Source organism: Sapajus apella, unplaced genomic scaffold (assembly GCF_009761245.1).
Source record: "Sapajus apella isolate SASKATOON/1434 unplaced genomic scaffold, GSC_monkey_1.0 scaffold42, whole genome shotgun sequence".
Taxonomy (NCBI): Eukaryota; Metazoa; Chordata; class Mammalia; order Primates; family Cebidae; genus Sapajus; species Sapajus apella.
In genome coordinates, this window is record NW_022436982.1 from 6,912,004 (window position 1) to 6,935,090 (window position 23,087).

General features: G+C 40.6%; 1 protein-coding gene across 3 annotated transcripts in view; it reads right to left on the reverse strand.

Moving 5' to 3' along the window:
* The window catches only part of TEK (TEK receptor tyrosine kinase), a 113,310-nt gene that overhangs the window by 31,422 nt on the left and 58,801 nt on the right, over window positions 1–23,087 (reverse strand). For all 3 annotated transcript variants that reach the window (XM_032300009.1, XM_032300012.1, XM_032300010.1), the window contains exons 5-10: window positions 20,286–20,417; window positions 19,668–19,808; window positions 13,111–13,239; window positions 9,274–9,425; window positions 6,869–7,013; window positions 484–645 (exon numbers count right to left, since the gene is read on the reverse strand). In XM_032300009.1, coding sequence (XP_032155900.1) covers window positions 484–645; window positions 6,869–7,013; window positions 9,274–9,425; window positions 13,111–13,239; window positions 19,668–19,808; window positions 20,286–20,417 — 861 coding nt within the window. The remainder of the gene's footprint in view (window positions 1–483; window positions 646–6,868; window positions 7,014–9,273; window positions 9,426–13,110; window positions 13,240–19,667; window positions 19,809–20,285; window positions 20,418–23,087) is intronic.

A 23,087-nucleotide genomic window follows, 5' to 3' on the forward strand; every position in this document is an offset into this window, starting at 1 on the left:
TGTCTTTGCTTTTTAAAATTGTGATTTTACATTATCATGCAACAAATAGAATTGTAATTTGTGTTTCAAAATAAATTCAACTGTTTTCATGAACTTTTGGCATTTCGTCACATTTTGTTCAATTATCTTTTCTTTCAGGAAGTTAGGGGAGGGGCCTGTAGCTCTCTTTGCCTGTACTCGCCCTTCCCCCAGCCCATTCCAGTTTGCCGCAGCCCAAACTTTGCATGTTTGAAATCCTTTAAAAACCTCTCTGTGTTGAGTCTGCAGGACAGGGCAAGACATGAAATAAGAAAAGGAATAAACAATTCAATACGGCAGCAATACCTGCACTCTCTCCTGAATACTCTGAAATGGAATCCTCTACAACAGCCACCACCTTGGCACAGAGGATGGAAGCAGGGAGAAGGGAATTGCTAGATTTGGACAAAAATTATTCTGCTGGTGCCACATCCCCAGCTGGCATCTATCCTGTCCAAAGCTTACCTTGAATATGTTGCCAAGCCTTATTGTGATTAACAGGTTTGTATAGAAGCTTCTTGGATCTGATTGGTCCATCCCCAAAGTAAGGCTCAGAGCTGATGTTGATGACAGCAAAGTTATGTCCAGTGTCAATCACAGTTGGAGCATTCAGGGGCTCTGGAGGAACTAAATACAATTTCAGAAGTCAGATTAGTCCTTTGGCTTGGAGGTTTTATGATTGTTCTTAGGTGGAGGTAGAAGATGTGTTTTACATGCCCAGCAAAGTCCTCTTAAAGTTTTCTGCTCAGATGCAGTGAGATCACCTGCTCTCTAAGCTCTCTGCTTTGCTTCCCCAGCCCATTATCCTCAAAGTGCTTCCTTAAAATAGATGTGCCCCTTTGCTCAAGACCCTGCAGTTGATTCTCATTACATGTAAGATAAAACCAAAAATGTATACCATGACCAGCCAGGCCTTGAGCGACTGAGCCCCTGCCCACTCTCCAACCTCCTCTTCCTCTCACCTAGTATCCTCCAGTCCCAATGACCTTTCACTTTATCCAACTAACAAAGCACGAACCTCCTTTCTTTAGACTTTTTGTGGATGTCACTCTTCTTCGAGGAATGCTCCACCTCCCATTATTCTCCCAGTTAAATCTTAGCCCCGATATGATTATTTCACAGGCGGCTATTCTAGAACCTCAGTTAAGATATCCAGTGCTTTCACAGAACCTCTATTTTTTTGTTTATGGTGATTTTTAGAGTTTATTATTCTTTGTAGTATGATTATTTGATATTGGTCTTTCTTCTATATCATAATTCATTCTCTCTTTCAGCCAAACACCACAAATTAATTATAGTTCTAGAAGTCAGAAGTGGGACATGGGTCTCACTGTGCTAAAATTAAGGCGTTAGCAAGGCTGTGTTCCTTTCGGGAGGCTTAGGGGAGAATCTGTTTTCTTGTTCTTTCTAACTTCTAGAAACTGCCTGCACTCCTTGGCTCAAGGCTCTTTCCTATGCCTTCAAACTCAACAACATCAGGCCTCTCTGATTCTTCTTTGACCACATCTCTGACTACTGTCAGGAAAGTTTCTCTACTTTTAATGATTCAAGGTATTGAAGTAGGTCCACTCAGATAATCTAAAACAATCTCCCCATCTCAAAGACCATGTATTCTCAATGGGGGTGACAGTGCCCCAAAAACAATGAAAACTGGTTCTCGGAGGATGCAAAAATTTTAGATATTATAATGGGTTGCAGCTCTCCAAAGAGCCATAGTACACAAAGAGATATCTAGTACATTTGTGATAATAAAATTTTATGATGATGAGGGAGAGCTCTGGAATAAAATTTCTAAAAGGGCTCCTTAGTGGGATGATAATTAAAAGGTTATGAAACACGACACTACACTGTAAATTCCATTAGGGCAAAGACCGTCTAGTTTTTTCACCAGGTACCGACCAGGTGCTGAATTATTGTTTGTCAATTCAATTTCCAAAGAGCTCTATAGCTCCCTTGGCCCCGCCTTCTTAGAAATGCATAACTGGTTTTGTTTTTCTTCCCCAAGAGTGTGTATTATACAATGCAGAACCTTTCAGATTTCAGAGGACATGGCAATGTTCAGTAATTTTTCTTTTTTTTTCTGTCTCAATGGTTTGGCTCACCTTCCTTAGAAATGACCTTCAAGTCTTTGCTCAAATATCTTCTCAGGAAGGCCTGACTACCCATTTTAAATTACAGTCACCACTCCAGCCCTAGCCCAGCATTCTCTACCTCTATGTATGCCTTAGTTTTCCCCAAGACACCCAGCATTTTAGTGAACTGTACATTGTACTTATCTGTTTGCTCACTGTTTATCTCCCTGTGGGAATGTGAGCTCCATAATGAGTTTTTTCTCCCCTGTATTATTCACTGCTCTATTCCCAGAGCCTCGAACAGGGGCTGAAACATAATAGGCCTAAAGTAAATTCTATTGACTAAGTGAAGGCTTAGGAAGTTGTCCAAAGTCAAGATAATAAAGCTAGTAAGATACAGTATCCCCTAACTGGAGGCAGATTGTGCCAATGTTAAGTTAGATAAGTCTGAGTACACATTTTACTTAGGTTAGAAAGGAGGGCAGTTCTGTGAGTAAATTTGTTCAAGTAATGCTTTTCTCATATGATAAAATAAGGCCACCCCTTTCTCTAAAGCAGCAGATGTACTTTTTTTCCCCCAAGACAGAGTCTTGCTCTGTCACCCAGGCTGGAGTGTAGTGGCATGATCTCGGCTCACTGCAACCTCTGCCTCCTGCGGTCAGGCTATTATCCTGCCTCAGCTTCCTGGGTAGCTGGGATTACAGGCACGTGCCACCATGCCTGGCTAATTTTTGCATTCTTAGCAGAGATGGGGTTTCGCCATGTTGGCCAGGCTGGTCTCAAACCCTTGACCTCATGATCTGCCCACCTCGGCTTCCCAAAGTGCTGGGATTACAGGCGTGAGCCATCACACCCGGTCCAAGATGCACATTTGATATCAGCCATTAATGCCAGTCTCTGAAACTTTTACAAGGGCTTAAAAATTGCTAGAAAAATAAATAAATAAAAATAAATAAATAAAAATTGCTACAAAGGCTTCCTTTTAGTAATCTTTTTGTTTCTTGCCTTTTAATCATTTTTACTGAGATAGAATATACATATTACAAAGTGCAGAAATCTTAACTATTTAGCTCAAGAGACTTTACCTATGTGTACACCCATGTAACCACCACTCAGATTAAGATAAAGAATATTCTCAGCCCTCAGAAGGCAACTCTGTGCCCCTTTCCATTCAATATCCTCTATCCAGAGGTAGCTACTTTTTTGCCTTCTGTCACTGAAGATTAGTATTGCCTGTTCTTTAGTTTCACATAAATGGAATCATAAAGCGTGTACTTTCTTTCACTCATTATCATGTTTGCAAGATTCATCCATATGGTTGAAGGAATTAATTCTTTTTTATTGCTGTTTACTATTCCTCTGCATGATTTTATGGGCTGAATTGCTTTCCCTGCAAATCACATGTTAAAGTCTTAACCCCTAGTACCTCAGGAGGTAACCGTGTCTGGAGGTAAGGCCTTTAAAGCAGTAATTAATTTGAAATAAATTTATTAAGGTGTGTCATAATCCAATATGACTGGTGTCCATATAAGAAGATTAAATTAGGACACAGGTACAAAGAGAAGACCTTATATCTGTGTCCTAATTTAATCACCCTGTGTCTTCACAGGGAGACAACGGCCATCTACAAGCCAAGGAGAGAAGTCTCAGAAGAAATAAACTCTGCTGACACCTTGATCTTTGACTTGTAGCCTCAAGAATTATGAGAAAATAAATTTCTGTTGCTTAAGCCACCCAGCCTATAGTGCTTTGTTATGGCAGCCTTAGCAAACTAACACATATGAATATACTACAATTTATGTATCCTTTCCAATGTTGATGGACATTTGAGTTAATTTCAGTTTGTGGCTACTTTGAATACAGCTGCTCTGAACATTCTCGAAGATGTCTTCTTTGAACATATACAGTCATTCTTTTTAGCATGTATCTAGGAGTGGAATTGCTGATTTACAGGGTTTAAGTATATGTTTAGGTTTAGTACATGTTGCCAGTTTTCCAAAGTGATTGTACCAATCTGTACACTGGTGGTAAAGCCTAGTATCTGTTTTTTTAAATACTATAATAAAAGATGCTGATTAAATTCACTAAATTCCCTAATGGCTATTTACATTTTATGGCTGTCAGTCAATGTGACAGCAAAGAGAAAGCAGTTACTTAGGACTGGAGACGCTGCAACACATTGATATTGTGTGCCGTGTCTTTCACTACAACTAAAATCTAGACCAGCGACCCTTCTGTGTGTTCACCACATGGTTTGTTTTGGACTTATGTCCAAGGGTAGCAAACATTCCAAGAAGCTTAAAACTAGAGTAATTTTTCTTATCTGCATATCATTTCCTTTCTTCCAAGAACATGTGAGATGCAAGAAATTATTTTGATCATGTGAATGTTCTACTGAATAAAACAGATTTGGGCTTTTTCCTGTAACCAAAAGTAATAATAAGAAGGATTCTAATTAAACTTAAGAGTTTCTGCACAGCAAAAGAAACAATCATAAGAGTGAACTGGCAACCAACAGAATGGGAAAAAAATTTTGCAATCTACCCATCTGACAAAGGGCTAATATCCAGAATCTACAAAGAACTAAAGCAGATTTACAAGAAAAAAAACAAACCCATTCAAAAGTGGGTGAAGGATATGAAAAGACACTTTTCAAAAGAAGATATATGTGAGGCCAAAAAAACATATGAAAAAATGCTCATCATCACTGGTCATTAGAGAAATGCAAATCAAAACCACACTGAGATACCATCTGACGCCAGTTAGACTGGTGATCATTAAAAAATCTGGAGACAACAGATGCTGGAGAGGATGTGGAGAAATAGGAACAGTTTTACATTGTTGACGAGAGTGTAAATTAGGTTCAGCCACTGAGGAAGACAGTGTGGTGATTCCTCAAGGGCCTAGAAATAGAAATTCCATTTGACTCAGCAATCCCATTACTGGGTATATACCCAAAGGATTATAAATTGTTCTATTATAAAGACACATGCACATGTATGTTCACTGTGGCACTGTTTACAATAGCAAAGACCTGGAACCAACCCCAATGCCCATCAATGACAGACTGGACAGGGAAAATGTGGCACATACACACCATGGAATACTATGCAGCCACAAAAAAACGATGAGTTCGTGTCCTTTGCAGGGACATGGATGAATCTGGAAACCATAATTCTCAGCAAACTGACACAAGAACAGAAAACCAAATACCGCACGTTCTCACTCATTTGTGGGACTTGAACAATGAGAACACATGGGCACAGGGAGGGGAACATCACACACTGGGGTATGCTGGGGGGTGGGGGGGTTAGGGGAGAGACAGCGAGGGGCAGGAAGTTTGCGGAAGGATGCCCCAACTGGAAGAAATGCCTGACGTAGGTGACAGGGGGATGGAGACAGCAAACCACCATGGCATGTGTGTATCTATGCAACAATCCTGCAAGATCTGCACATGTACCCTGGAACTTAAAGTACAATAGAAAACCAAAAAAAGGATTCTGAGGTATTTAATATGGATTATCAGGGCAGAGAATCCAAATCTATGGGATTACATTTATGCTACTGTGGTTATTGGCCTTTAAATATAGATTATGTTCTGAGTATTTGCAGCATTTCATGTACAGAGGTTACCTCTGGGATCTCCCAAGAGATTACTAATGAAGTAATGAAGGGGGCCAAGTACAAATCAACTTTGGTCACCTCACAGTCTCCTCCTCTGTAACATAAGAGACTCAGAAAGCAAAATGGTCCAGAAGAGAGAGTGCTGGGTTTGGAGTCAGGAGACCTAGGTTTAGTACTAAGATTTGTGGTTACGATCTGTGCTACTGTATACAGTTGACCCTTTGTGTATGTGGGTTCACATCTGTGAATCAGCCAACAGTGGATGAAAAATATTCAGAAAAAAATGTCTACACAAAACATGTACAGACCTTTGTTCTTGTCATTGTTCTCTAAACAATGCAGGATAGCAACTATTTACAGAGCATTTACAATGTATTAGAAATTACAAGTAATCTTAACCTAGTGCCTTTCCCAGAATATACACCAGAGAGCTGTTAGGTATTCTTGTCTAAACAGGTTCATAAGTAACTTCCGAATGTAAAATTCCTTGCTGTAGCTACATACAGCAGCCAAGTCAACGTGGACTTACCTCCATTTTAGATCTTCCGCTCAAGCCACAAATCTACAAACAAATACTCATATTAATCTGAATTTTGAAATACTGATTTATAGCAGGAAAAATGCCCACAGCCCTGAATGTGAGAAGACATTCATATTAATTAGATAGCATAACCTGGGCTATTAAGTGAGTATTCCTCAAAACAGGGATTCTCGAAATCCTTCTCTATAGTCATGAATAGGAAGTCACAATAATGGCAATGCCAACCTTCTTGTGAAATAGAATCACTACCAGATATGTTGTGCCAGACACAATTCCAAGTATTTTATGCATTTAACGAGGCTTCACAATAACCCTAAGAAGTACCTAAAATAAGCTTCATTTACAAACAGAGACTCAAAAAGGTAAATTCATTTGTTCAAGGCCACCCACAAGATTATGAACTGTTAAGAGACAAAATCAAACCTGGGACTGTGTGAATCTACAGTTCATACTCTTAATCTCTATTTCTTTAAAGGCTTAGTATTCTGGAAATTAACCTCAAAGGTATTTTAGTGTTCACATACATTTCTGTCCGGAAGCGGCACCTTTCCCCAGTAATACAAAAACTTGGTGCATCGAGGATACTATCTCTTTTTCTGAAAAATGAACTTACCTTTAACAGAAATGTTGAAGGTCTTTTCCACCATCCCAGCCACTGTGTTTACACTGCAGACCCAAACTCCTGAGTCAGGGGGGAGGATCCGGTGGATGGTGAATATGGCTACTGCGAAATGACCCGTATGGTTAAAGTCTTTTGGCTGAAAAGGTCAAATACAAAAAAATAAAAAGTTCTAGGGAGGCATAAACACAAAGGTTCATAACACTGACCCCATCTCATTGTTTAATAAGAAGTTTTCTAGGAGAGATCAAGAAGTTAAATGTAATGCTAATATAATTATTGGCTTATTTCCAAAGCTATTGTAGTAGCCCTGAAAGTTTATTTTGGATTGAGGCCCTGTCAGATCCTGCTGTTGTATTTGTGTGTTTGGGAGTGTGGGGTAAACACTTACAAGCAAGAAGGCTGAAGCATGATTTCTTTTAAACTACTCCTTGTAAGATTTGTTCCTTTCCTGTATAATACCTAGATGGCTGCGTGGGATGACAAAGTGGCTTCCTAAGTGTTTGAGAGGCTGTCAAGTGTGGAGTACTGGGAAAATCCAAGGTTCTGAAGACAGATGGACCTCTGCCATTTTTTAAAAAGAGACAACACAGTCTTGCTCTGTGGCTCAGGCTCGAGTACAGTGCAGTAATCATAGCTCACTGTAGCCTCAATCTCCTGGCCTCAAGTGATCCTCCCACCTCAGCCTCCCAAATAGCTGGGACTGCAGGCATATGCCACCAGGTCCAGCTAACTCTCTCTTTTTTTTAGAGATGGGGTCTTACTGTGTTGCCCAGACTGGTCTCAAATTCCTGGCCTAAAGTGATCCTCCTACCTCAGGTTCCCAAAGCACTGGGATTATAGGTATGAGTCACCATATCTAGCCTCTTTACTATTTTTGACCAATTTTTGAGTTACTTAACTTCACCCAGCCAGTTCCCACTTCTACAAAAAAGAGATGGGGGGGGAGAGAGAGAGAGAGAGAAAGAGAGAGAAACAGAGAGAGACTAGGCAATGTTAAGTAAGAAGTTACATATAGTATGGTAAACCCTTACTACGTAGCAGCCATTAGTTTCATTAACTCATGAAAAAGCCAACAAGATTTTGGAAGTCCTAAATTGGCTTCTTCTACCTGGTGGGTGGTTTGAGTGGAATCAGGGACATTTAAAACATGGACTCTGGTAATGGTACATTCTACATATTCTTCCCCGAGAAGGTCACTCATCCCTACCTCTGGTCAAGCTGAATTTGTTCATCTTTGACAGAAAAAAGAATGATAACTATTTCTAAATTTTTAGATTAAAAAAATACAACAATATCCTAAGGATCATTTGTAACACAAGAGAAATTTGGGGGGTTCCTGTCTCTGCTGCTTTTGGTACAGCTGGGAGAGAGAAGAAAAGCATGTTCGAAAAGTAGCTTGATCCTTTATTTTTTTTTTTTGAGACGGAGTTTCGCTCTTGTTACCCAGGCTGGAGTGCAATGGTGTGATCTTGGCTCACCGCAACCTCCGCCTCCTGGGTTCAGGCAATTCTCCTGCCTCAGCCTCCTGAGTAGCTGGGATTACAGGCACGCGCCACCATGCCCAGCTAATTTTTTGTAGTTTTAGTAGAGATGGGGTTTCACCATGTTGACCAGGATGGTCTTGATCTCTTGACCTCGTGATCCACCCGCCTTGGCCTCCCAAAGTGCTGGGATTACAGGCTTGAGCCACCGCGCCCGGCCAGCTTGATCCTTTTAAACAAAAAAGAACCGCTGTGATATTACCCTAACCTGTGGTGGGCATCAACAATGAGGGCTGAGAGAAGAGGGGGAGAAAACCAAGGAATGCATTCAGACCTAATGGATTACAGTTTCAGAACTGGAGATGTGGGAGCAGATTCAAGACCTGTCTGTGCAGAGTCTAATGGATCAGGCTGAACTCTCCTCTTCTATGCTCTCCTAACTGTTGCTCCAAAGAGCGTAACAGGAGTAGACCAGTCATCCAAAGTCCATGTCCTGGTTGCACCTGGTAGCATGTAAATCTGCTGATTCATGGGTTGTAACACCTTATTCTTCCTGATATGAGTAGTTAGAGGTATAGGGACAGTGAGAACAAAGCTTTGCACAGACTGGCACGTACTTCTCCCCATACTGGCTGGACAGTTCTGCAGGATGTGTGCCATCCTTAGCACTCAGCTCTGTCAGTTCCACTGGAGGCATATTCCCAATCTTGCACTGCAGTACTAGTCAACAGAGGAAATCAGTGAGGCTGCTGTGAGTCTGTTCTGCCTCTCCAGGGAAAGGGTATTTTATCAAAGCCAACAACATACTAGCCTAGAAGGATGAAAGCACTGAATGAAATCTATCATTTAGCGGGGTGATTACTACACTGAAAGCATCTCATGGTTCAAGGAAGGCAGATTAAGAATGGCTCTTACGTAGAGCACTGTCCCATCCGGCTTCACCAGGGTCATTTCTTCATTAGTAGGTAGCGGCCAGCCAGAAGCTTTGCAAATGGGGTTAAATTTACCACTGTTTACTTCTGTATTATCTGGCAAATCCAGTATCCTTGGGGTCATCCTTGGTATGCCTGAAGGAAGAAAACAGCACTGTGAAATCTTACTATTTAACAGAGCCAGCAGCAGTAGTAATAATAAAAATGGCTACTTTAGTAAGCCATGCACTGGGCAAGAATTTTGCAAATACTTTGTTTTGTCATCACATAAGACATTGCAGATGCTATTGTGATCTCCATTTTGTGGATGAGGAGACAGAGGTTCAGGAGCCCAGATTCAGACTCAGGTCTTTATAATCCCAGAGTCCACACTCTTCACCAGAAGGATGTGCTCCTCACATGGACCAGGGAGGAACAGTCTCAATATTAAAATGATTATCATGGCTGTATCTCCCCTAGACTTTGCTGTTCAGTCCCCCTCTTTCTTTTTACGTGAATGATTACAAAAACAAAACAAACAAAAAACTAGTTCTTCTTCCACTCAGCAAATAACCCCATGGTATTGCTGATCAACAGCACCGTCCTCAGTTTAGACATATGAGAGATGTCTCATTCACTGAGAATAGCAGATAAGTAAGAGGAAAAGGTGAATAAAGTTGTTCACCAAAGAAGTACATCAAATAAGTGGAATATAACTCTCCCAAATCAATATCTACTCAACAGCCAAATCAGAACTGTTGCCGCCAATACTGAAAGAAGGAAAGGGGTCTGTGGTGTCAACAAAGGTAATGGTGTCAGGATTTCTTGCCTAATATCTACATAGTAGAGAACGAATAACCCGGAAATATACCAATTTTATTCTAAACCATATGGTCTTAAAAAACCTTGGACCATTTGTAATTGAATGTGAGACATGTATGAAAATTTTCCAACACTCAGTAGGTGACAGAGGTGCCCTCAGAGCAGCAGTAACTGCAGACTGTTCCTTACCAGTGGTGGGAAGAGGCGGGGTCCATAATGACATTTTATACTGATATCTACTTCTCAGGCCTAGAATAAAATGGGTAAAGGTGTGAAGGAGAAGGGAAAGAGTGCCAACAATTACAAGGTTATTCCTTGATATATCTGTAAACTTGGGAAGATTATGGAAATATGAGAAATTTTCAGCCTAAGTAGCTACTGGAATAGGAATTGAAAAACATATGTTGACACTTTCAAAGCATTTCTTTCCTTTGTCATCCCCTTGTATTTTCTGAAGTCGGGTGGAGGTGAAGGTGGAGGTGCTGGCGGTGAAGGAGGATGTGGTGGATGTGCTGGGAATCTGGAAAGGAAGCTACTCTCTGAAAGCCCTAGTGGCACCCTGGTTAACCTGTCTTACATTCTCCCATCAGAATGCACTCCTTTTGCAGCAACAGCAGAATGGAACAGAAAGGAAGGAGCCAAGCACAAAATTCAAATCCTTAAACTTGTTAGTTGCCCACCTTCAATACAATTTTATAGACGCCCCAAGGCATTTCCTTCCCTTTCTAACCACTCCCTGATTTCTGTTCTGTAGTAAAGTCCAGGCGTAACAAAAGAAAAAAAAGTATAAAGTTTAAGGGCTTTGAGAAAACTTGCTAGCATCCCACTCCCACTCCCAATATTTGTTCTGATTTTTAAAAGTAGCTGGAAAAAGACCATAGCTGTATTATTTTGAGTGTAGATTTCACTGGATATATGTTTATTTCAATGGCATTTATATTTATATGATTGAAAACGCAATATATATTTATTATTTAAGTTTGAAAATACATATGTCTGCTTCTTTTAATTTTAAAAAGTGTATTCCAGGACTGTGGATAGCAAACGTTTTCTGTAAAGAGAGCAAATATAGTCAGCTTTGCAAGCCATGTTTTCTGCCCTTGCAGTACAAAAGCAGCCACAGGCAACAGATTATTAGTGAATGGGGGTGGCTGTGATCCAAAAAGTTTTTCTTTATAATAACAGATGGTGAGAAACAAAAAGGAATGAAGTACTGATACATGCTACACCATAGATAAACCTCAAAAAAGGTCTGGCAGATGAAGCTAGTTACAAATGATGATATATTATATCATCCTATTTAGAGCATATAAAATGTCACGGACAGGCAATCTACAGAGACAGAAGATATAGTTGACCCTTGAACAATATGGGCTTGAACTGCATAGGTCCACTGACCTGGATTTTTTTTTTTCAATAAATGTATTGGAAAAAGTTTTGGAGATTTGAGATAATTTGAAAAAACTCACTGACAAACTGTGTAGCCTAGAAACATCAAAAAAAATTTAAGAAAAAGTTAGGTAGCCGGGCGCGGTGGCTCAAGCCTGTAATCCCAGCACTTTGGGAGGCCGAGGCGGGTGGATCACAAGGTCAAGAGATCGAGACCAACCTGGTCAACACGGTGAAACCCCGTCTCTACTAAAAATACAAAAAATTAGCTGGGCATGGTGACACGTGCCTGTAATCCCAGCTACTCAGGAGGCTGAGGCAGGAGAATTGCCTGAACCCAGGAGGCGGAGGTTGCGGTGAGCCGAGATCGCGCCATTGCACTCCAGCCTGGGTAACAAGAGCGAAACTCCGTCCCCCCCAAAAAAAAAAAAAGAAAAAGTTAGGTATGTCATGAAAGCCAAAAATATATATAGATACTAGTCTACATGTTAATTGACTATGTTATGGATAAGACTTCTCGTTAATATAGGCTATTAGTGGTTAAGCCTTTGGGGAGTCAAAAGTTATACGTGGATTTTCTACTGTGAGGAAGGCTAGTACCTCTATCCCCCATGTTGTTCAAGGTCAACTGCAAATTAATGGTTGTCAGAAATTAAGATAATTGGAGAACGGAAGTTTCTGCTAATGGGTACAAGGTTTCTTTCGGTATGATGAATATGTTGTAAAATTAGATTATGGCAATGATTGCACAGCTCTGTAAACACACCAAAAACCATTGAATTGTACATTTTAAAAAAGGTAAACATTTTGATATAAAAACTGTTATCTCTATACCGCTGTTTTTAAAAAGATAGTGGGCTGGATTTAGTCTGTGGGTTAAAGTTTGCTGACTCCTGCTGCAGAGTAATTTCTGACCTAGAATTACATACAATTTCATTTTGAGCATAATCTTTTCTATTTATTTTATTCTTTCTATTGCTTTAAAAATATCCTCTGTTTAAATTCATCCCAAATTGCTCTTTCTGTGCTATGCATATCCAGGGAAAAGGCTGCTCCTAGGAAAAGGAGCGGAAGAGGCAGGCAGAGCTGGCCAGCCATCACCTAAGCTGCTACAGAGAACATATGGTTTCTTCCTAGTGGCAAGAGAAATAAAGGCTACGATTTGGTTCAGTAGAGAAGAATTAAAATGTTGTGCTTTAGAATTTAGGATAAACGCCTGTAATCCCAGCACTTTGGGCGGCTGAGGCGGGTGGATCACGAGGTCAAGAGATTGAGATCATCCTGGCCAACATGGTGAAACCCCGTCTCTACTAAAAAGTACAAAAAATTAGCCGGGCGTGGTGGCACGTGCCTGTAGTCCCAGCTACTCGGGAGGCTGAGGCAGGAGAATTGCTTGAAACCAGAAAACAGAAGTTGCAGTGAGCCGGGATCGCACCACTGCACTCCAGCCTGGCGATAGAGCGAGACTCTGTATCAAAAAAAAAAAAAAAAAAAAAAAGAAAGAATTTAGGATAAATTATTCTCAACTTCTGGATGGAAAGAAAAGAGGTCTGAGGATTTTGGGATGCTGGCGCAAGCTCAGTTCAGACCTGCTGAACATGGCCCTGACTACAGTGTTACCTTGCTTTACCTTCTCTCTCACACTGGACCCCTTGCCGTCCTGGAGAGCAGAGACATCCTCTGAAGCGATCACACATCTCCCCATTGCTGCAGCTGCACCTAAGCTTACAATCTGGCCCATAAAAACCAGGGTGGCATGCTGTAAACAAAGACATCAAAAAAACAGTATTAATACAGGAGAAGAGAGGAAACTAAGGCTGCAGGTGCCTAGTTTCATTTTTCTCTAAGCCATCAACTTTGCTGATTTATGTAAGGTAGGGTGGAATTTATCTGAATTACCAGGAACTTTAAAAGCTGGGGAGTTCTGCCTCCAAAAAAATTGAATGAGCTCCTATCAGGCCAACTTTTTTGTAGATACAACTACATTTAGAAAACAACTTCCTGCCGGGCGCGGTGGCTCAAGCCTGTAATCCCAGCACTTTGGGAGGCCGAGGCGGGTGGATCACGAGGTCAAGAGATCAAGACCATCCTGGTCAACATGGTGAAACCCCGTCTCTACTAAAAAATACAAAAAATTAGCTGGGCATGGTGGCGCGTGCCTGTAATCCCAGCTACTCAGGAGGCTGAGGCAGGAGAATTGCCTGAACCCAGGAGGCAGAGGTTGCAGTGAGCCGAGATTGCGCCATTGCACTGCAGCCTGGGTAACAAGAGCGAAACTCCATCTCAAAAAAAAAAAAAAAAAAAAGAAAGAAAAAAAAAGAAAACAACTTCCTGAAAGCACTGAAGAGTAGGATAGGAAGAAACAAAGACCTGGAAGATTCTGGAGAAGAACTAAAATTTGGAAGATGGGAAACATGTGTTTCCCATTTTTCAGCTTTTAGCCTAACTGTTAGGTACAGTTGACACCACCTATGGAAGCTAAGACTCCAAAGAAAACCTGCAGTCTTACTGACCTGATGAATCAGAGGACAGAGTCAGGAAAACCACAGCCATTAGAAAGAGAGGGGAAAACCCAGAAAGAGAGTCAAAAAAGTCCCAGATCTTCGGCTGATCCTTGATCTGTGCATGCTCGGTACAGACTCAAAGCAGCCCAGCTAAAGAGAAAAAAACTAAACTGAGTTTGACCTGATTCCTAACAGTGAGGGAGCGGTTTGAATCCTACTAAGTTAATTGCCTGCTAAAACAAAACAAAATTAACATTCCTGAAAGATTATATCATATTCCAGAGTCTCCACAATGTAACATTTTCAGTGTCCAAGATACAATCCCAAGAAGAAATGGAGGATTAAGGTCCATTTTTTAAGAAACAAGAAAATCAGCAGAGAATAAACAGTTGGAATAAACAAGAATTTTAAAACAACTATAATAACTATGCTCAGTGAGGTAAAAGAAGATATGTTCATAACAAATGAAACAATAAAAAACTTCAGCAGGGAAAGACAAACTATTTTTTAAAGCAAAAAAAGTTCCAAAACTGAAAAACACAACATTTGAAATCAAATATCACTATATATGGACTTAGCAACAGAATGGAGACGACAAGAGAAAAAGCCAATAAACTTGAAGCTACATCAATAACCAATCTGAAGAAGAAAAGTAGGGAAAAGGTTGGAAAAAAATGATTTTATCTCTAGGGGCCCATGAGACAATATCAAAACATCTAACACACGTGTAATTGGAGGTCCAGGAAGGATCAGAGAGAAAGGGTTAGAAAAAAATATTTGAAGAAATAATGGTTTAAATTCCCCCAATTTGTTGAAATTTACACATTCAAGTTTGTTAAGCCCGCAGAAGAATAAATATAAAGAAAACTATGCATTGGCACATCATGGTTAAACCGCTGAAAAGTAGAAATCCAGATAATTTAAAATGTTAGCTTTTTAAGCCTGTTTCTTTATAGCAGAGTATTTAAGCTATTCTAATTATGTTTTGGTACTTAAAATAAGCTCCTGGAGGATAGGGTAGAAGCATTACTTTCCCTTGGAGCTCACTAAACCTTCAAAGACAATTGTTAGAATTTGAGATATGGCAAATGGATTCTGTTAACTGGCTATCTTTATTCTGGTCAACTGTAACATTACTAGAAGGCTTCTAACCAAAATTAATGCAAAAGTTTGTGTCTTAGGGCTCTGATGATTTGTTTCCAATTTGTATTTTATTCACCCAGCTAAAATGCAGTCTTTATTTTTAGTATCAATCACAACTAAGTTATCTACAAACTCAATACAATTACTATCAAAATTGCAATGGAAGTTTTCACAGAAATAGAAAAAAAAATTCTAAAATTTATATTGAACCATAGAAGGCCTAGAATAGCCAAAGCAATATTGAGCAAGAAGAACAAAGATAGAGACATCACATTACCTGATTTCAAGATAAAAGCTGTAGTAATAAAAACAGTATGGCATTGGCATAAAAACAGATGTATAGACCAATGGAACAGAACTGACAGCCAAGAAATAAATTTACATATTTAGAGTTAACTGATTCAACAAAGATATGAAAAACGCACAGCAGGGAAAGGTTAATCTCTTCAATAAACGGTCCTGGGAAAACTAGATAACCACAAGCAGAAGAATGGAATTAGAACCCCATCTCATATGATACTCAAAAATCAATACAAAATTGACTAAAGACACAACATAAGACCTGAAATTGTAAAACCACTAGAAGAAAACAGAGGAGAAAAGCTTCTTGATATTGATCTGGGCAATGATTTTTTGGATATGACTTCAAAAGTACAGACAACAAAAGCAGAAATAGACAAATGTGATTACATCAAACTAACAAGCTTCTGCACAGCAAAGGAAACAATCAACAGAGTGGAGCCACAATGTACGGAACAAGAAAATGTATTTCCAGAGTATACACCTGAGAGGTTAACAACCAAAATATGTCAGGAACTCAAACAACTTAATAGCAGAAAAACAACCTGATTAAAAAATGGACAAAGGACCTGAATAGACATCTGTTTTTGTTTTGTTTTGTTTTTTTGAGGCAGAGTTTCCCTCTTGTTGCCCAGGCTAGAGTGCAGTGGCATGACCTTGACTCACCGCAATCTCTGCTTCCCAGATTCAAGCAATTCTCCTGCCTCAGCCTCTTGAGTAGCTGACATTACAAGCATCCACCACCATGCCCAGCTAATTTTGTATTTTTAGTAGAGACACGGTTTCTCCATGTTGGTCAAACTCCCAACCTCAGGTGATCTGCCCCCGCCCCCTGCCGGTCTCCCAAAGGGCTGTGGGATTACAGGCATGAGCCACTGCACCCAGCCAGCATCTCTTAAAAGAAGACATACAAATGGCCAACAGGTATATGAAAAATACTCAACATCACTCATCATCAGGGAAATGAAAATCAAAACCACAATGAGATATCACATCACACCTGTTATAATGGCAAGGATATAGATAAAAGGGAACCCTTATATGCTATTGGTGGGAATGTAAATTGGTACAGTTATTATGGAAAACAATATGGAAGTTCTTCAAAACACTCAAAATAGAACTACCATATGATCTGGCAATCCCACTTCTGGGTATATATCCAAGAGAAATGAAATCACTATCTCAAAGAGACATCTGTAGTCCCATGTTCACTGCAGCATTGCTTACTGTAGCCAAAATAGGGAATTGACCAAGTGTCCATCCATGGATGAATAGATAAAGAAAATGTGGTGTATACACATATATAATGACATATTATTCAGCCTTTGAAAAGAAGGAAATTCTGTCATTTGCAGAAACATGGCTGAACCTGGAGGACATTGTGCTAAGTGAAATAAGCCAGGCATAGACAGACCAATACTGTAAGATCTCTTCTATACATGGAATCTAAAAACGTCAAACTTATAGAAGGAAAGCAGCATAGTGGTTCCCAGGGACTGTGGAGTGGAGGAAATGGGGAGATGCTAGTCAAATGGCAAAAAATTTTAATTATGCAGGAATAGTAAGTTTTGGAGTTCTAATATACAACAGGTTGGCTAAACTAAATATTACTGTATTGTATACTTGAAATTTGCTGAGAGATCTTAAATGCTGTCACCATACCCACAAACACACAGTAACTGTGTGAGGTGGCGGGTATGTTAAGTAGCTTAATAGCAGTAATAATTTCACAATGTATACATATATCAAAATATCACATTTTGTACCTTAACTACATACAATTTTTACTTAGCAATTAGACCTCGATAAAGCTGGGAAAAAAACTTAATCACAACTTCTTACTCAAAGGAGATGGTAGAAAGGTTGAGAACTATTAATAAGCATAAAGGAAATCTGACTACTAAAATCAAGTTTCTATTGTGATGGCAGAAGACCATAAAACATCATGAAGCCTGATTTTTTAGTTTCTAGTACACACTGGCACTTTCTTCCTGGCGGAGGGCTCTGAATGACTGAATGATCATGTATTTGCACAGTGGAATTCCCGTATTCTCTTTATTATCCCCACTATTTGCTTCAAAAATTTCTATTATTGCTTATTTCCTCAGGTAGAAACCAGCCTGATAATATACAATCTATTGGTGACTATTCTAAATCCTGGACTATCAGAGGAGACGGTGTCCTTAAGTAGTAACGATTAGAAATGTCTCCTTGCTTTCCTACTGCTTTTTGGATGGATTGAACAGGATAATGACTGTTGAAAGGAGTCCGGAAGTATATTAGAACAGTTCTATGCATAAAATCATGGTGATTTTCTTGAGCAAGAAATGGGCTAGGATGAGTTCATGAAATGTCCTCATAAACGTGGGCCCAGAGACACAGTCACTATGAAGCTGTGACATTCATGGTCTAGAGACTGCCTGCATGCACCCCTCCCTGGGCCCTAGCAAAGTGTTCGCAGTTTGCGTAAGATTTTAATTTTTTTTTTTTAAAAGGGATCTGCCCCTGCCTGGAGTCACCTTTTACCTTAAGAGGCACATTTCCAAGGCCAGATGGGATTCCTCCACTACTGTGGCTCACTCCATGTTCCAGGGGGTAGACATAGCATTTAGAGGGAACTGAATGAGGTATTGCAGGTGGCAGGAGCTAACTTTTGTGTAACTCTCCTCTTTGTTCTCCTCTTCCAAGCCCCTGGGGTTTGTGCCATTCAGTACAGTTTGCCACTGGCTATGGAACCCTTAAAATATGGCTAGTCCAAATTGAAATGTCAAAGACCTACTATGAAAAAGGGAGTGTAAAATATCTCATTAATACTTTTGCTACTGATTACATGTTGAACTGATAATATTTTTAACATACTAGGTTACATAATATATAAAAATTATTTCACCTATTCTTCTTCACCATTTTAATGTGGACACTAGAAAATTTTAAATTCTACATGCGAATGGCTTATATTTCTACTGAACGGCTCTGCCCTGGAGCATGGTTATCAAGTTGCTGGGACCCTATCAAAGCTACCTTTAGTGCTGGATATGGGAAAAGCTGACTTTGTGAGATAAACACTGAAGAGCCTTTGAGCTCTGGCGAATTCACAACATTCATATACATTAGGGAGGTTCTGTCATATTTGTCTACAGGTTCATGTTGAGCTACTGTGTGACAGCAGATGTGAAACACATACTGAAAAGTAGATGTCAGATGCACTCCATCAAGCCCGGTCAAACAGGAAAGCATACTTTAGAAAGGGCAGAGGGACTCTGAGTAGGTGTGGTTAGTACTGCTTGCATAAGGTCCACTGCAGGTAAGATTTTAACTTCTTCGATTTTTGAGCCCCCAAATCCTGTTTGGATCTAACCTAAAAGCTCTGATTTTGATTTCCTTTTTTTTTTCCAAGGTCTCACTCTGTTGCCCAGGCCGGAGTGCAGTGGTGCAATCATAGCTCACTGCAGCTTCAAACTCCTGGGCTCAAGGGATCCTCCTGCCTCAGCCTCCTGAGTAGCTGGGACAATAGGCATGCACTACCACACGCGGCTAAAGCTGTGATTTTATGATTCACTGAAAAAAACAAGTTTTCTATGGTCTTCCTACTCAAAGCGTGGTCTGAAAGCCGACATCAAAACTGCTTCGGGGCCGGGTGCGGTGGCTCAAGCCTGTAATCCCAGCACTTCGGGAGGCCGAGGCGGGTGGATCACGAGGTCAAGAGATCGAGACCATCCTGGTCAACATGGTGAAACCCTGTCTCTACCATAAATACAAAAAATTAGCTGGGCATGGTGGTGCGTGCCTGTAATCCCAGCTACTCAGGAGGTTGAGGCAGGAGAATTGCCTGAACCCAGGAGGCGGAGGTTGCAGTGAGCCGAGATCGCGCCATTGCGTTCCAGCCTGGGTAACATGAGTGAAACCCCGTCTCAAAAAAAAAAAAAAAAAACTGCTTGGGAGCCTGTTAGAAATGCAGAACCTGGGGCCCCAGTCCATACCTACCAAACCAGAATCCGTGCTTTAGTGAGATCCCCTAGGTGATAGTTATGAGAAGTACTTTCTATGCAGTCCAAATTTTTTATGGTGAAAGTATAATTTACATTAGATGAAAACATCTATGATTCAAAATTCTGTCGTCCAGTAGTGGGTAGCTGACTAAGCAATCCAGGTATAACCTATATTGTGATTTCCAGCAAACTGGATCTCCTTTGCATACCTGCTAGGACGTTTTCTGTACAAAGGTGTGATTAATGCATACCTTCATTGCACTGCAGACCCTTCCAGCCTGTGGCACAGGAACACCCATAGGGGTCAGGGAGACAGATCACATAAGACTTGCATCCATCTTGTCCACTGCACCTTTCGTTACAAGTTCTGCCAAATGTGTGCAGTTCGCAAGCTTTCGGGAGGAAAAGAAACGACGATTCAGAGTCAAATATGAAACCCTTTGAAATGCATAATTCTTCGGATTCATTTCTCCTAGTTTAGTGAATAAGGGAAATAGTCAAAGCTCAGCTGTGGCGTGGGTAGGATGAGCACACCCTGCTGGCCCATTTTACTGATAATGAAACTGCCCCAGAGAGAGGACATCAGGGACATCACTCACAAGCATGCTGGTTTGTGCACTGTGCAAACCAAGGGGGTGGCATTCACATTGTAAATATCATAGATCTGTATATTTATTATAACTTTCCAATGGTTGGTAATAAAGAACCTTTAGGAAAAGGCACTTTTTTCTCATTTACACACAGGTACCATCTGGACTAACAGAGGCCATTTAGCTTCCATTCCCATCTGTGTCCAGATCTAAAATTCTAGATCAAGAAACGATGGCTTTTTAAATCCACAGCTTACTTACCAAGTACTCTTGGCTTACCCTTCTCACATGTCCTTCCCATAAACCCAGGAGGGCAAATGCATTCTCCAGTATCTTCGTGGCAGACACCATTGTTCATACAAGCAGTACAGCGACGGTTACATTCAGGTCCCCACTTCTGAGCTTCACATCCTTTTGTTAAGGAAAACAAGGCTGTGGTGAGTAGAGACATTCACTCAACAAATCTTTATTGAGCACCTAGTATGTGTCAGTCACTTCAGTGGACACCAGTGGAAACTGGTGAATGAACATAAAATACACGCTCTGCTCTCTAAAAGCTAATAGTCTAATATGGGAGAGAGATATGTAAACAGAAAATTGTGATAGAAACAAAGAGAAAAAGTACCTAACTCTAGGGGATAAGAGAGGGCATGAAGGAAGGCTTCCCAGAGGATGTGGTATGCAGGCTGAATCTGCAGGACAACCTAAGCAGCAAAGAAGATAAGACTGGAGAGTGTGTTCCAGGCAAAGGCAAGGCATAGAAAGAGACCATGGCATGTCCAGGGAGCTGCAGGCATGGTTATAGGCTGGAGCCGTAATTTTCAAGGCGTGGTCTGTGACCAGTAGCAACCTCATCCTCTGGGAATCTGTTAGAAGTGCAAATCCCAGACCCCACCCAACCACCCAGCCACAACCTACGGAATGAGAAATTCTGGGGCCGGGCGCGGTGGCTCAAGCCTGTAATCCCAGCACTTTGGGAGGCCGAGGCGGGTGGATCACGAGGTCAAGAGATCGAGGCCATCCTGGTCAACATGGTGAAACCCAGTCTCTACTAAAACTACAAAAAATTAGCTGGGCATGGTGGCACGTGCCTGTAATCCCAGCTACTCAGGAGGCTGAGGCAGGAGAATTGCCTGGACCCAGGAGGCGGAGGTTGTGGTGAGCCGAGATTGCGCCATTGCACTCCAGCCTGGGTAACAAGAGCGAAACTCCGTCTCAAAAAAAAAAAAAAAAAAAAAAAAGAAATTCTGGAAGGGGCCTAGTAAACTGTGCTTAACAAGCCCTCCAGGTGACTTGGACATATGCTAGAGTTGGAGAACCTCTGGCCTGGAGTATGTGGAGGAGGGATAAGGCAGAAAAGAGAACTAGTAGCCTCCACCTATTTTTCAGCTGGAAAACCATATAAGAAGTGAAACAAGATAGGCAAAACCTGAAGTACAAGGACAGTAAAATCCTTCTAGATTCACATTTCTTGGCCACTTCTAACACTTGGTGATTTTTGATTGTCCATTAGGTCCTAGGATAGCTTCTAATATAAGGAACACCCAGGGGGGTTGGAATGACCCTTCGTGGTCAGGTCAGGAATTCAGTTTCATTTCTCATCCAAAGGGAACTAGTGTCTTTGTCCTGTTAGTCTCATGGTGGTAAGCTTGGGCCTGGGCCTACAGCTGATGTAACATTATAATTTCTTTGGCAAGAACTCCTGGTTATCAGTATTTTCTCTACAGTCATCAAGAAGACTGCCAAAACACATAATTTCTTACAGTCTTCCACTTAATAGATAAAGGTACAAAATGTCTAAAAGCTAATATTTATATTCTTCAATATGTAGAGGGAAAGAGGTTTTGAACGATTAGTGATTTCTTCAGAGCCAGACCGCAGGTTATTTGTACATGTTGAAAACAATGGTGGCAGACAATGCAGATGAAAATGAGTTCCCTGTAACATTAAACTGTACCTCGTCCTGTACTTACCTACAGACCTACTTCTCATCCCAGGAAGAAAGAAAAAATAAAGCTTTAGGGAATAATAGGGGTGATTTCTTGGGGATGGAGAGGTCAGGAAGAGTCTGCTGATAAGCAACAAGTATGCAATTAGGCATCTATTTTCTTCAAAGCCTTTGTGATTCTGTATTTTATGAAACTCTATTTCATGGCATACAGAGAAAAATTCTACATTATGAAAATCTTGCCAGAGAACAAATCTATACAGAAAAGAAAATCCTATAAAGATTGTGATTTTTTATAAAAAATCTTTAAGCACTGAGTGTTTCTAGGTTTCAATTCATCCTGGAGAGATGGTAATATGGTTTGGCTGTGTCCCCACCCAAATCTTATCTCCAACTGTAATCCCCACATCTTGAGGGAGGGACCTAACAGGAGGTGACTGGATCATGGGGGGTGATTTCCCCAGGCTGTTCTCCTGATAGTGAGTGAATCTGCACGAGGGCTAATGGTTTTAAAGTGTGGCATTTCCTGCTTTGCATGCACAGGCTCACTCTCTCTCCTGCCACCTTGTGAACAAAGTGCTTGCTTCTCCTTCGCCTTCTGCCATGAATGTAAATTTTCTGAGGCCTCCCTAGCCATGCAGAACTGAGTCAATTAAACGTAAGTGAGTCAATTAAACCTCTTTTCTTTATAAATCACCCAGTCTCGGGTACTTCTTTATAGCAGTATGAATATTGACTAATACAGACACCCTACAGTTAAGAGAAATGGACATGTGCCTTCACCTGTATCCCATTTCTTCATAAATATAAAAGAACTCATACTGGGGAGAAATATTCTTAAATGGGATGGCTGTGATCCAACTTAAACCTTCTTAGAATGATTTTAGATATTAGCTGTGCTCCTCGAATTGTTTCATTAAAATACCCCTAACCACAAAGCAGAATGAACACATACTCCTAGCACACTGAAAACAGACAGCTTGGATATCAAAATATGTTTGAAATCTTTTGCTTTATCTTTAAAGCTCAGTCAAATTTTACATTCTAGTCTATACTAGTCATGTTTGTTTTGATACTAATTTTTTTAAAGCCTTAAGCCTTTTACCACTGTGTTGTGATGTAAGAACTATATA